The sequence below is a fragment of the Rhineura floridana genome, chromosome 7 (genome assembly GCF_030035675.1).
Source record: "Rhineura floridana isolate rRhiFlo1 chromosome 7, rRhiFlo1.hap2, whole genome shotgun sequence".
Taxonomy (NCBI): domain Eukaryota; kingdom Metazoa; phylum Chordata; class Lepidosauria; order Squamata; family Rhineuridae; genus Rhineura; species Rhineura floridana.
In genome coordinates, this window is record NC_084486.1 from 86,557,448 (window position 1) to 86,569,516 (window position 12,069).

At 43.9% G+C, this 12,069-nt stretch overlaps 1 protein-coding gene across 5 annotated transcripts; it reads right to left on the bottom strand.

Annotated features, from left to right (window-relative positions):
- Positions 1-4,279: 4,279 nt before the first annotated feature.
- On the bottom strand, positions 4,280-11,728 carry NPM3 (nucleophosmin/nucleoplasmin 3). 5 transcript variants are annotated; one of them, XM_061636228.1, is made up of 6 exons: positions 11,353-11,718; positions 10,031-10,116; positions 8,459-8,578; positions 7,882-7,975; positions 7,394-7,516; positions 4,280-5,639 (listed from the first exon to the last, which is right to left on the bottom strand). In XM_061636228.1, exons 1-6 carry the CDS (start codon positions 11,501-11,503, stop codon positions 5,599-5,601), a joined length of 615 nt encoding a protein of 204 aa, XP_061492212.1. In that variant the 5' UTR covers positions 11,504-11,718; the 3' UTR covers positions 4,280-5,598. The 5 variants fall into 5 exon arrangements, with proteins under 5 accessions (XP_061492212.1, XP_061492213.1, XP_061492214.1 ...); XM_061636229.1 differs by having other exon boundaries at positions 7,367-7,516; positions 11,353-11,715; XM_061636230.1 differs by having other exon boundaries at positions 11,428-11,673.
- Between the last annotated feature and the right edge of the window lie 341 nt (positions 11,729-12,069).

Genomic DNA, 12,069 nt, shown 5'->3' on the forward strand with positions numbered 1-12,069 from the left:
TACAACACACTGTCTGGATGGAGTGATGGCCAGGTCACTCACTGCCTTTCTCTTCTCCATCATGGCATCCCTTCTCTGCCACGATCCCAGGATTTTTAATTCTGGCCTGTAAACTACTACATCCTGGCAGATGAGAAGTGGTACTTGTAAATCATAGTGCAGGGATGGAAGAGGCGGAAGGATGCTGAAAATGGTGTTGAGGCCCAGAAGCAGCTCCTAAGGTACTGGTTGGCCATGCCTGGCTTGGAATAGAACATCTCAAGGGAAGTAAATGAGAAAAAGATGTCATACAATGGGGGCTAGGGGAACAAGGGAGAACAGCTGAAAGGGGATTATGGAAGAAGGGGAGAAAGAGCTGCTTTTCTAGGAAGTAGCTAGGAAGCAGGAAAGGTTGAAAAAGCTAGTTTCTCCCACCCCAAATGCAGAGTGCCATTGAACTGACAAACCATTATCTAGTGATAATGGCGAAGGCATACATTCTCCTGCTGAGCATATTGCCACCCAAAACACAACAAAGTCACAAAGAGGGACTGTAACATTCTGTTGAGTGCACTGTAATATCATAAGCAGTCCTGTAAATAATTGGCAACTGGATATAATTGAAAAGAGGTTATGGGGGTGGGTGTCTCATTGATGTAGCCTTTGTAAGGCCTTTTTCTAGCTTTAATATAGGAATCGACAATATAAGATTCACCCCATTGCTCCATCCATCCAGCTCAGAGGGATATTACTAAATGATTCTTCAAAGTGGAGACACTGGAAGCAGCTTTACGAGATCAGATGTGCCCAAAGGGCAGGCAACAGGCAGACAGAAGATAGCATAGACATTTAAATCCATGCGACTCTCCAAAATACGTTTAACAGATGTGTTTGACAAATCTCACTGCATGGCAGTGGGTTAGGACTATGAAGGATTCAAAATCTGCAACAAAAATTTTCTCCAAGATTCATTTGATACTTCGTGCTCCTAATACTGCTGAACAAGTCCTGTACTATTACTATGGCCTATCACAGCCTTTGTCCATCTGGTGCCCTTCAGATGTTTTGGGCTACAATTCCCATCAGCCCCAGCCTGCATAGCTGTAGTCCAAAACATCTGGAAGGCATCAGGTTGGCAAAAGGTAGCCTAGCAGAAAAATCTCATTCCTCCCAGCACAAATATAGGGTGCCATTGAACTGACAAACCATTATCGCTGCTGTCATACATACTGATTGAGGCAGTTTTCCCAGCACTTGCAATGAAAGTGTGAAACAAAATCCTTTTTTCCACTCCCCTGTGATACAACAATGGAAGAAGGCTCTGGGCTCCTAACATGCTGAACAGGACTGCCATCTTGTGGCTGCACTGAAAGTCCATCAGTGTAACCACTGTGGATGACAGTGAGAAGGTAGCTTTTTACAGCAAGGGGGGGGGATATTGACCACACTCCTCTCATCTGGAGAGGATTCTCCATTCCTTAGAGGGGAAAACAACTGCTTCTGCAACATGCTTGTGGGTTTTTCTCAGCCTCCCTACTGCATTGCCCAAAGACCCTTCCAACAAGGTAAATGTGTGCATAAGAGAGAGATGTCATAGTTACTTATGAGGGGAGGGACATGGTGACATACCATTCAAAAACTAGCCATCTAAGAACTATTGGTAATATTTTAGGTGGATAAACCCACATTGCTTCCTACTAGAATTCCCAAAAAACAGGATCACAGTATTTAAGGGCCAACCTAATCATTTGCTGGATATGTGAATGTGTATCTGGTTTTCATAACAGATCAACACACAAGGAAGGGGAAGCTTATGTCTTCACTCACCCACACTAGAAAATAAATATCAGCTTAAGGAAATATCACTTTAAGGAAAAGTTTGGGGAACAGAGTACGTTTGCTTGCAAAAGGTCCTAGGCTCATGCCCTGGTGTCTCCAGGTACAGCTAGGAAAGACCAAAACCCTGCAGAACTGCTGCCAGCCAGTGCTAACAATACTGAGGGAGATGGACCATCCCTATGTTCCAATGTCCCCATTTTTCTCCAAAGAGAGGGTTATTTCAATCCTACTGGGGAGATGGTCCTCTTCTCCTGCCCGGCCTGTAATTAAGGGGGAAAAAACGCTAGAAATGTCTAGCTTGGATCTAAGAGAGTAAAAATTTAACAGTATCTTTCATTGCTCTCCCCTTACCAACTCCTAATGACTACCAGCATCACCGTTCTCTGAAACTGCCTAAAGTAACCACTTTCCCAAGCTGGACATAGGTCACATTCATACCATACACTTAAAGCACATGATTTCCCCCAAAGAATCCTTGCAACTGCAGTTTAGCCACTACAAAGCTACAGTTCCCAGGATTCTTTGGAAGAAGCCACGGGCTTTAAACGTATGGCGGGGATGTGACCATGGACTTCTTGATTCCCTTCAAGGTCCAGTAAGACTATTAACATGACTTTTGTGCTTTAGGGACTGAGTGAACTGCCCACAAACATTTGATAAAACCGGAGCACAGGCTATCTAGGCCAGATCAGCCAAGGCAGGAAAAATCAGCTATACCCACACCTACCACCTGTGTGCAAAATGTCTCATCCCTGGTGAACTACAGTTGAAGATGGAGCATTTCCTAAACTCACACTCCAGAAAAGGGCAATCAGAATGATCAAGGGGCTGGAGCCAAGACTCCAATGCAGAAAGGCTACAGTTGGGGCCTTTAAGTTTAGGGGGGAAATTAAGCATGGTGGAGGCCCCACAATTATGCATGGTGTGGTGAAAGAGGTTTTTCATCATCTCTCCTAATACTAGAACATGGGGTCATCTAATGAAGTTGAATGCTGGAGACTGAGGACAGACAAAAAGTACTTCTTTGCAGAGCTCAGCTATGGAATTTGTTCTCACAAGATACAGGGTTGCAATAAAGATGGGTTATAGTCAACCAAGTCCCACTCAGAGTAGACCTAAGCTGGTCTTGTCTATTGCTTCAGCGGATCTACCCTGAGTGGACTAGCACTGGAGATTAGACAAATTCATGGAGGATAAGGCTAACAAAGGTTACTAATCGTGATGGGTCTGTATTAGAGCAGGCATGATTGTTAGTAACCATTATCAGAGTAATTAATAATGTCTCCAGTATCAGACGCAGTATGCCTCTGAATAGCAGCTGCTGGGGATCATGATTCCTAAGTGGGGAAAATGCTATTATTCTGCTTGTATTCTCCCCATAGGCATCTGGTTGGCCATGCAAACAGAAGGATGGACTAGACAAGTCTCTGATCTAGTAGTTTCTCTTCTGCTCTTGTAAGCCATCTCTCAAACAAGTGTTTAATGAAAGGCTTTCTGAAATGTATTAATTTTTTTCATTCCTATCAGAGCTGGAACAAATAGACTAATGGAATAGATATTGGCCTGGTTCACACACAATAAACTATGGCTTACCATTGTGTGAACCCTGTGCAGCAACTTAACTGTTTTGTTTTCAGCCAACAAGTCACAATCTATGGTTTTATTGAGTTAAAACACATCTTGTTTTAACTATGGCTTGTCATTCAGCACCCTTCCTTAACCACTCCATCCTCAGATACTCACCAAGTCACAAGAGCAACTGGAAAACCTAACATTGGAGAAACAGGCCATGGGACAACTTTACAGTTTTGTGCGAAGCAGGCAATTCTTGAAATATCACCCAGAAGATAAAATATTTTATAGGTATGTAACCTTTTAGAAACCTATGCTAATGCTAAACCTTGCTTTAGGAATATATTACATTGTTTGGAATCCCGATTAATTTTGCTAAGGCATTAGAATCTTTACAGGGAAATCCTATGTCTGCGCCAAAGGAAGTTCAATTAATTCATTGCTGGTCTTGGACCGAATTAAAATAAATTCAATTCAATTAATTCAATGGGGCTTACTCCTAGGTAAGCAGGTACAGGACTGCAGTCTTGATAACTGGTTCTGTTTGCTTAAAACTTGCATATTAATTATGTATTTCTTGGTTATTACTGGCATTCCTATAATTCTTTCATTAATTTTACTGACTTACTTTAAAGTAAGAATTGCCAGTTATGTAAATAGAAGAAAAGTAAGTGAAAAATCAGATGGTATTTCTCATAGTTCTTGAAATCGGGCAAACTGGCAATGCTGGGATCACTGCTTGAAAGCAGAAGAGTTCCTTCCATACCTATTATATATTTCAAGGGGAGGAGCAGAATGCATAAGATCCTATACATTGAAAGTAGAACAATGGTAGTCCAAGGCTCTCAATTCCACCCCTCCTGCCAAGAAAACAATTCATAGTAGTCCATAGATTACAAATATATTTATTTGAAAGAGCAAAACAATATGTTAAAAGAGATAGCACAAGAATATGCAAACAACTACTTTGTGATTCATGCCCTATGACCAAATCACATACAGCTCTTGGGATATACCAGGGGTTCCCAAATTGTGGTCTGTGAGCTTCACTGAGGTGGCATACGAGATGTCCACATTAAATATTCATATTCTATGGAATGCAAATTGTAATATAATAAAATACAAGAACTAAAAGAAACAAAAATACAATTAAAAATCACACAGCACCTAGACAATGCATTACAACTGCTAAAACAGGCAGAAAAATCATGAAGTGGTCCACCAAAACTCTCAGAAATTTTCAAGTAGTCCATGGCAGAAAAAGTTGGGGAACTGCTGGCATATACAGAATGAGACTAAGGGACAAACATACACAGGTTGTTCTCATTTTCACTGGTGTAAACTGAAGCTGTAAGCAATTCTTGAAAAAAAAACCCCAAGGATATTTAAAATGGGCTTAATGCAATACAAAGAGGTATCTGACAGTATGGAGGTTTAAAATTTGGTTAACCCTGTAAGAAAATACAGTTAATATGGTTGCTCTTTATATTAGCAAAATCTTTGATATTTGTGGATGTTCATGACCTTTTATGAGCTGATGGTTGTAGCTTTCTTTTGTGTGTTATTTCTCCCTTTTTGTTTTTCTTAATAAATTTAAATTAAAACAAATTAAAAGAAATAAAATATATCTATACTGTTTCAGAAAGTGGGACTCTGCATAAATATATCTACACACTCACAAACGAGCTCCAGAGACGAACAAGTTCTAAGAAGTAGACACAGTAGTTTTACTGGTTTCTTTTTTCAAAAAATGTTTATTGCTTTCTGAAATATACAAACTAGTCAACCACAGATTTTTGTTTAAAAAAGCTTAAAATATTTTGAAAAATCCAAACATGTATGGAGTATTCACAGTCACCTTACATTGCACAGGTTTACTTTTTTCTTAAGGGAGTGTGTCCTTTAAAGATGTAAAATGCATAGGGAACACAGGCATTATGCTTATCTGTTGACTGCCTCACCTAGAGAAAACAACTTTATATATATCAGTAGCAGCAGTCAGCTTGGGCACTTTTCTAAGTACCAAGGAAATCTGACCAGAAGGGAAAGCAGCTACCAGTTTTCCCAGTTGGGAAGCAAAACGTGTGCCAGAAATGTGTTTGGGAACACTCCAACAACTCCTCAAAAACCACAGGGTCAGCAGCGCTAGCTAGCCGTCAACTTTAGGCAGAAAATATGAACAAACTTTTCAAGAAGTTCAGCCACAGATTAGTAGCACTGCATTTCAGGAAGAAGAAAATCAGCAGCACCTGGCAGGAAGAGAAAGTGCAATTATGCATGGCAGTGTAGGCCTCCATACACCGTGCACACCAAGGGGGCGAGTCATTCATCTCTCTTCCCCAGAGCTAGCAACACATAAACAGGGGAGGGCTGCTGCTCAATGGTACAACATTTGCTTTGCATGCAGAATGTCCCAGGTTCAATCCCCAGCATCTCCAGGTAAGACTGGGAATGTCCTCCATCTGAAACTCTGGAGAACTGTTAGTGTAGGCAATACTGAACTAGCTGGACTCAGTACAAAATACCTTCCTATTGCTCTATCTCCTCTTAGGGCCAGAAAACAGACACCAAAGTAGGGTTGGCAGATCCAATTGTATTACAAAGCAATTCCGGAGATGAGGGTACCATCCCAAAGTCAGCTCCTGTGACTGTTAAGAACACTAAGACAGGGCAAAAACATTGCACATGCAATGTCCCTCACCTTAGCACTGCAGTGGCTCAGTTGGTCATCTTCTTTTTCAACCTGCTGCAGCAAACAGAACTCAAGCTCTGCAGCAGGCAAGAATGCCCTGGGACTACTGAAGCTGTGTCGGAAGGCAGGGCTGGGGTCCCAATCCCGGGGAGCTGGATCCCGGAGAGTTGGGAGAAGAGTATTTGGATGGATGGCAGAGGGAAGGGGGAGGAACTTCCCCCCTTTGGAGCGAAGACGAAACAGAGGAACTGCCAGTGATAAGGTCGCTTAGCAACGGGGAGCCTGAGCCCTCCCTGGACATTCTCACGCCTCCCCCTCTTTCAGGCTCAGAGCAAGAGGGGAAAGAGGGAGGGCTGCTCACAGCCGAAAAGCGGGGAGGCAGTTTACCATCAGCCCCTCCCCTATCCCCCATCCTGGAATCGGAAACTTCAGAAGAGGAGGGGGTGATGCTTCCCCCCTCACCGCGCACACGCAGACAGCTGAAAAGACAGGAGAGAAGGGGGGGGGAAGGCGGGCAGTACCTGAGGGGCAGTTAAGGAGGAGCGAAAGATTGCGCGCCCGTTTGGCCCCTTCTTAAAGAACAGGCGGGAAGAAGTCCCTTGCTCTGTCAACTTTCTCCCAATGCCACAGGACCTGTATCCCTGTATTGCTTCATGAGAAAACGCAGTCTTTGTTTGGACATTACCCTAATAAAACACGAATTAACTACAGCCGTTGGTCTGGTTCCTGAGTCACATCCTGGGCCTGACAAGCTGGGAGCAGGGGCAGAAGAGTCTGTTGGGGAATACCTCCCTGCCCTGTAGCTTTATTTGGAAAGGGAGATTCATATTTGGAAGTCAATATTATTGTTGTGATGCTATGAACCAAGGAGCATTGCAGCAGTCTTTAATGTTTTCAGACCTGGCACCCAAAATGCAGTTGGAGACACATTTCTGAAAATTTTAACCATATGCTTGTATTATGGTGTGTTGCACTCATCTTAGATCAAGTTGTGACCCAGCAGTGGGTCCTGACCCGCCAGTTGGACCAACATTCTGTTGGGCTGCAACAAGCCTATTTCTAAAAATCAAAATGGTGCTTCACTGTGGTGCATGTACTCTAGCCCAGCCTTCCTCAACCTAGTGCCATCCACATGTTGTTGGACTCCAACTCCCAACAGCCCTAGCCAGCATAGCCAGTGATTAGGAATTGTGCGAGTTGTTGTCCAACCACATCTCAAGGGCACCAGACTGGGGAAAGCTGCTCTAACCTCTCAGTTGCCCAACTCTCCCCAATACCACGTACTTCCAGGGAAGCCAGGCTAAGATTTACATTGCTTCTTGGCTGGCTTGATAGGGGAGAGCTCTTCCTCCTCTTCTATGGACTCCTCATCCTCACTAAAATCCTCCTCATCCTCTTCACTGAACTTATCATCCGAGAGATCCTTTCTGTGAACTGAGAAAAACAATCAGGCTTGTTATCTGACAGCAGACCTAGGAAATGCTTCCAAGCTCCTTGTCTTGCCATTACCAGCCAACCTCACCCCATCCTTAAGAGTGAACGCATGTCTCAGATAAGTTGATGAATGATCCATGCCTACCAAAGTGTCCACACAGCACTCCCCAGCTCTCTGCCCTGTGCCCCAAAGGAGGACTGTGTACAATCCTGTCACACATTCCTGCATCTGAAGTGTGGCAAAGTCCTCCTTGCCGCTTGGAGGTAGACAGGACGCATAACTGACACACAACCATGAATAGAGCATACTGCACTATGTTTAATACAACTGAGTAGCTCCCCAAATCCCAGTCATAGCTCCTTACAGATACGGTGTTGTCCTGCAAGGTGAACAGGGCCAGATCCTGAGCATAGGCGGAAGGTCACCGGGGGTTGCAGCTGAAAATCTTCCAAACACAACTGTGGAAAGAGAAGAGAAGCAAATGTGATAGAGGAAGGAATGTCTCCAGATCCCATTTAGCTCAACTGGACTCTAGGGTTACATTGTCTCTATTACCGAGAAAGAGTACCAGGGCACTAGCAAGTCTATTTCCCATTATCCAAGCCATGAAATTCTCACACACAACTGAACAACCTGCAAATTCAGTTCTTGTTGATGCCTTTAATTCCAGATCAATATATATACCCCCAGTTGCCCTGGTTGTAGTGAAAATACTGCATCAAACCAGTCATTTGAACGAATGACTTGTATCAACTGGCATGCGTGAACAAAGACTTTCTGGATAGACAACAGAAAACACTCTGAAGAGAACGTCTCCCAGCCTTGCAAACCCAGCATTCCCTCACCTTTCCCAGTCTTCTTGTTAGCTCTTTCAGGCCCTGTAGCCACCACTCCCTCTCCTCCCAAGTGCCCAAATGCCTAGTCCAAACAGATCATTTTACCCAGGGCTGACACGACAGCTTCAGGTTGGCCACTGGCACAACAATCTCGTGGTTGTGATAGTCATGCCCCACAACCTCCACAATATTGCACTCATCCTTGGCCCCTTCTGACAGGCAAACCTTGAAGACAGGAGGAAAGGGAGACAGAAGAGTTAAAAAATAAACGTCTCAGCAGTGGTCAGCTGGGAGCAAGAAGCAGAGTGTAAAATCACCTAGTGACAGATGCAACCAGAGGTTTTAAAAAAACATAAGTTCCCTACCCTCTCAAGATCTAAAGATTCCCATCTTTAGGTCCCTATTAAAAAAAAAAAAGAATAAAAAGTCCAATTGTCAATTCACAGCCTGAGAACGGGCAGGCTTAGATTTCTCCTGGTCTGTGAAGCTTAGCTCCAAGGGAAGTATTCAGCTGCCCCTATTTCCTTTACAGCAAGGGTCACCAATCATTTTGGGCTAGTGGGCAGATCTGAAATTTTAAGAAACTGCTGATGGTGCCAGTCATACAATGGCTATTATGGGGGTATGGCACAGCACAAAATGGCTGCCCCATCTAAAGGAGCGGGAAAAGAAACAGGGCCACAAAATGGCTCAGGACTGCCCTTTCTCGATTAATGGGAAAAGGCACCTACATCAGCCACTGTCACACTTGCTCACAGAGAAGCAGCTCTTTGCATCTGTCCTCTACTGAAAACAGATGAGAGAGTGGGCATTCCATCCTGACATCCAATGCAACGGATAGTGTTCAATATAGGAGAGGCTCAGCTGGTGCAAACAGTAACTGAGCAGAAAGAGCAAACAGTTTATCTTGCATTGTGGATTTTTGAGGAGATACTTAGTGACCTTCTACAGTTGCCACAGATACTTAGTGACACATCCATGGGTGTCATGTTGCCAACTTCTGCTGTATATGGTCACCTGCCAACATGACCCTCAACTGTTTTGAGAAAACAGTGCCCTCACCATGCCGCCAAAGGTCTCTCTCAAAGAAAGAGAATTTCAGATCCTACAAAAGGATCTGTATCTCACAGCCCAACAGGCACTGACTCTCTGGCTCTCCTCTCACTTAGACTTGCCCCTCAAGCAGTCTTCTGGACAAACCACTCAATGCCTTTGTGGCACGTCATGACAGAGAAAGAAGAAATAAAGATCAATTCCCGGGGAGATTCCACCTAGGCTCTGCAACCTTGGAGGAAGGCATGGAATGTTTAAGCAGCCTTTTAAATAAACCAATGAAGTTACTAGCCTGTGTTTCCATATTGGAAGAGGGGAAGCCCTGTCCTCTGTAACCTGCATAGAAATTCTGGCTAAAAAGCCTCCTAATGACAGAGGAGAGAACGGAACTTCGGATCCATTAATCCTCTGCCAGACTCCTGCATTTCCATGCATGTTGCTGAAAAAGGGCCTTTTCTTCCACAACAGCTACTGCAGAAACCAAGTAGGGCCTAATATTTGAAGAGAGACTCGCCTGCATGGAATTCCTGGTCACCTTTGGTGACCACCTGTGTTTGCAAATACAAGGCCGAGTTACAGGGTCTGGGTACTGGTATCCCAAGGTCAGGACGGGACCTCTCTCACCATATTCAGAGATAGGATATGATCAGAATCATCCTCTTCAGATACTTTAAAAGTGTAGGATCGGGCACTGCTGTTCAACTCGCATCCTGAGGGAAAACAAACATTGCAACTGATAAGCAAATAAAAACACAGCAAAGCTGCAGCAACTTTCCAAGAAACCAAACTACTTCCTTTTTAGCCTTACCAAACCAGTGGGCTTACTGTGAATCCCAGCAGGTGTTTGAAATATTTGTAAAACTTTTTCAATGGCATTTCCTCCACCCCCTTTTCAATTTTTTAAAAAAGTGTTTCTGTTATTAAGCTATCAGGGATCAGATTTACCCCTGTATAAATGAATGGGAAAGTGAAACAACCAAATGGATAAGCTATTTGGGTCCATTCTATCCACAGCAATTTCTCAAAAGGGGGCAGGAAAAATAACTTGGCATGCTGCCTTTATCATAAATTACTTTTTTCGCAAACTGCAACTTGCAAAAATTATTTGTAAGGTCCAGTGGGATGGAGGCCCCTATTTGGGTACATTGGACCTCTTCCATTATTTTACTCTAAGACCAGTATTTCACCTAGCCATATTTTGTGTGCACTTGTTTTACTTTCTTTTCCCCCCTCCAGCTATTCCTGATAGTCCAATGAGCAAGTTAACATTAAGGCTTTTAGGTTAGACATGATCTACTTTGAACAGCACACAAATCATCATTCTCCAGATAGGATTTTTAAGGGGTTTGCAGATTGATACTGAAAAAGAAAAAGGAGGGATGAGGAAAAGTATGCAATTCAACCAATGAGATATTCTTCATGATGACACAAACAGTTGTGGTTCATGGTGGTCTTCTGATGTTTGGTCATGCTTGCTTAGGTTGGTTGCAGTCCAGTAATATCTGGAAGGCATAACATTGGCTAGCCCTTTGGTCACTATTGTGGGAAACCTTTGTGGGAAGTTTAGTCTTTGCCTCTATTCCCCTTCCTTGGAAAGATAGGAACACCGCCTTTGGATGCTCTTGTAAGGCCAAAGGAGTGAAGGATCAGAGTGCTTTTTGTTTTAGTTTGATTTACGGAACGAAACAACTAAAGCCAAAGTTATAATTTGGTTGAAATCCGCAAGCACTGTTCAATAGCATTCGTCTTAAAGGCACACGCTGGATCAGGATAGCTTGTTAGGCAGCGACCGCCACGTGCTTGCCGGGCTTTGGGCCAGAAACTCAAAATATAGAAGCCCCGTTCAAACAAATCCCCTTCCAACCAAGCTCTTCCCCTAATCGACAAAGATCCCAATAGCAGATACTGCTATACACCGCAAAATGTTTTTTCGCTGCAAAGGGCACCTATCAACCCATCCCTCAAACATGGACGCCGGTCCCAATTTCCAGACAGTAAAATGCCAATCCTCCTTAACTCGCCGAACACGAAGCTGCTGGTGCAAACCGGCGGTTTAACTCCATCTACGAAGGTCTCCAGATCCAAGCAGGAAGCCATGCCTGCACCGAACGAGCGAGCAGAAGACAGGAAGAAGCTTGCGTCGCGGTACCACCCACTGCCCGGGCTTGACTAAGACCGCCTCAGCCGGGCACGCAGTCCTTCTTCCACCAATGGGAGGCCCCGGCTGGACAAGGTAGGCTGTGACAAGAATCCCTCCAATTAGGAGATGCGGAGGGGCGATTGTATTTGTTTTGGTGAAGTTTTATAGGAGTCTCGTTTTAAGAGTTTCTTTCAGGAGAGAGGTTGTGCTTAAATGCTTTTCCTCGGGGTGGGGTGGTTGGATGGCACGGCACTTTCGAACACTTACGAATCTATGTTGGCCACATTCACACCAGAAATTTATTCCACTTTAAATACTCATGACTTCTCCTAACAACTCTCAGCACCCTTAACAAACTACACTTCCCAGGATTCTTTCGGGGAAGTCATGACTGTTTAAAGTGGAATAATAGTGGAATAAATGTACAGCGTGAATGCAGCCTTAGTCTTAGTTCTGGGGAGAGAGTAAGTCCCAGAGTGATCTCGGCATTTCAGAAAGAACATAGGAAATGCAATATGGTCCC

Bases quoted from the DNA above. Each gene is read 5' to 3' on its own strand.
- NPM3 (XM_061636228.1), bottom strand. From the start codon at position 11,503: ATGGCTTCCTGCTTGGATCTGGAGACCTTCGTAGATGGAGTTAAACCG. The intron at 10,117-11,352 runs GTGCCCTTTGCA...GTTTTCCCTCAG, and splicing joins TTTGAGGGATGGGTTGATAG to GATGCGAGTTGAACAGCAGT. The intron at 7,517-7,881 runs GTAAGGAGCTAT...TGTTTTTCTCAG, and splicing joins TGCAGGACAACACCGTATCT to TTCACAGAAAGGATCTCTCG.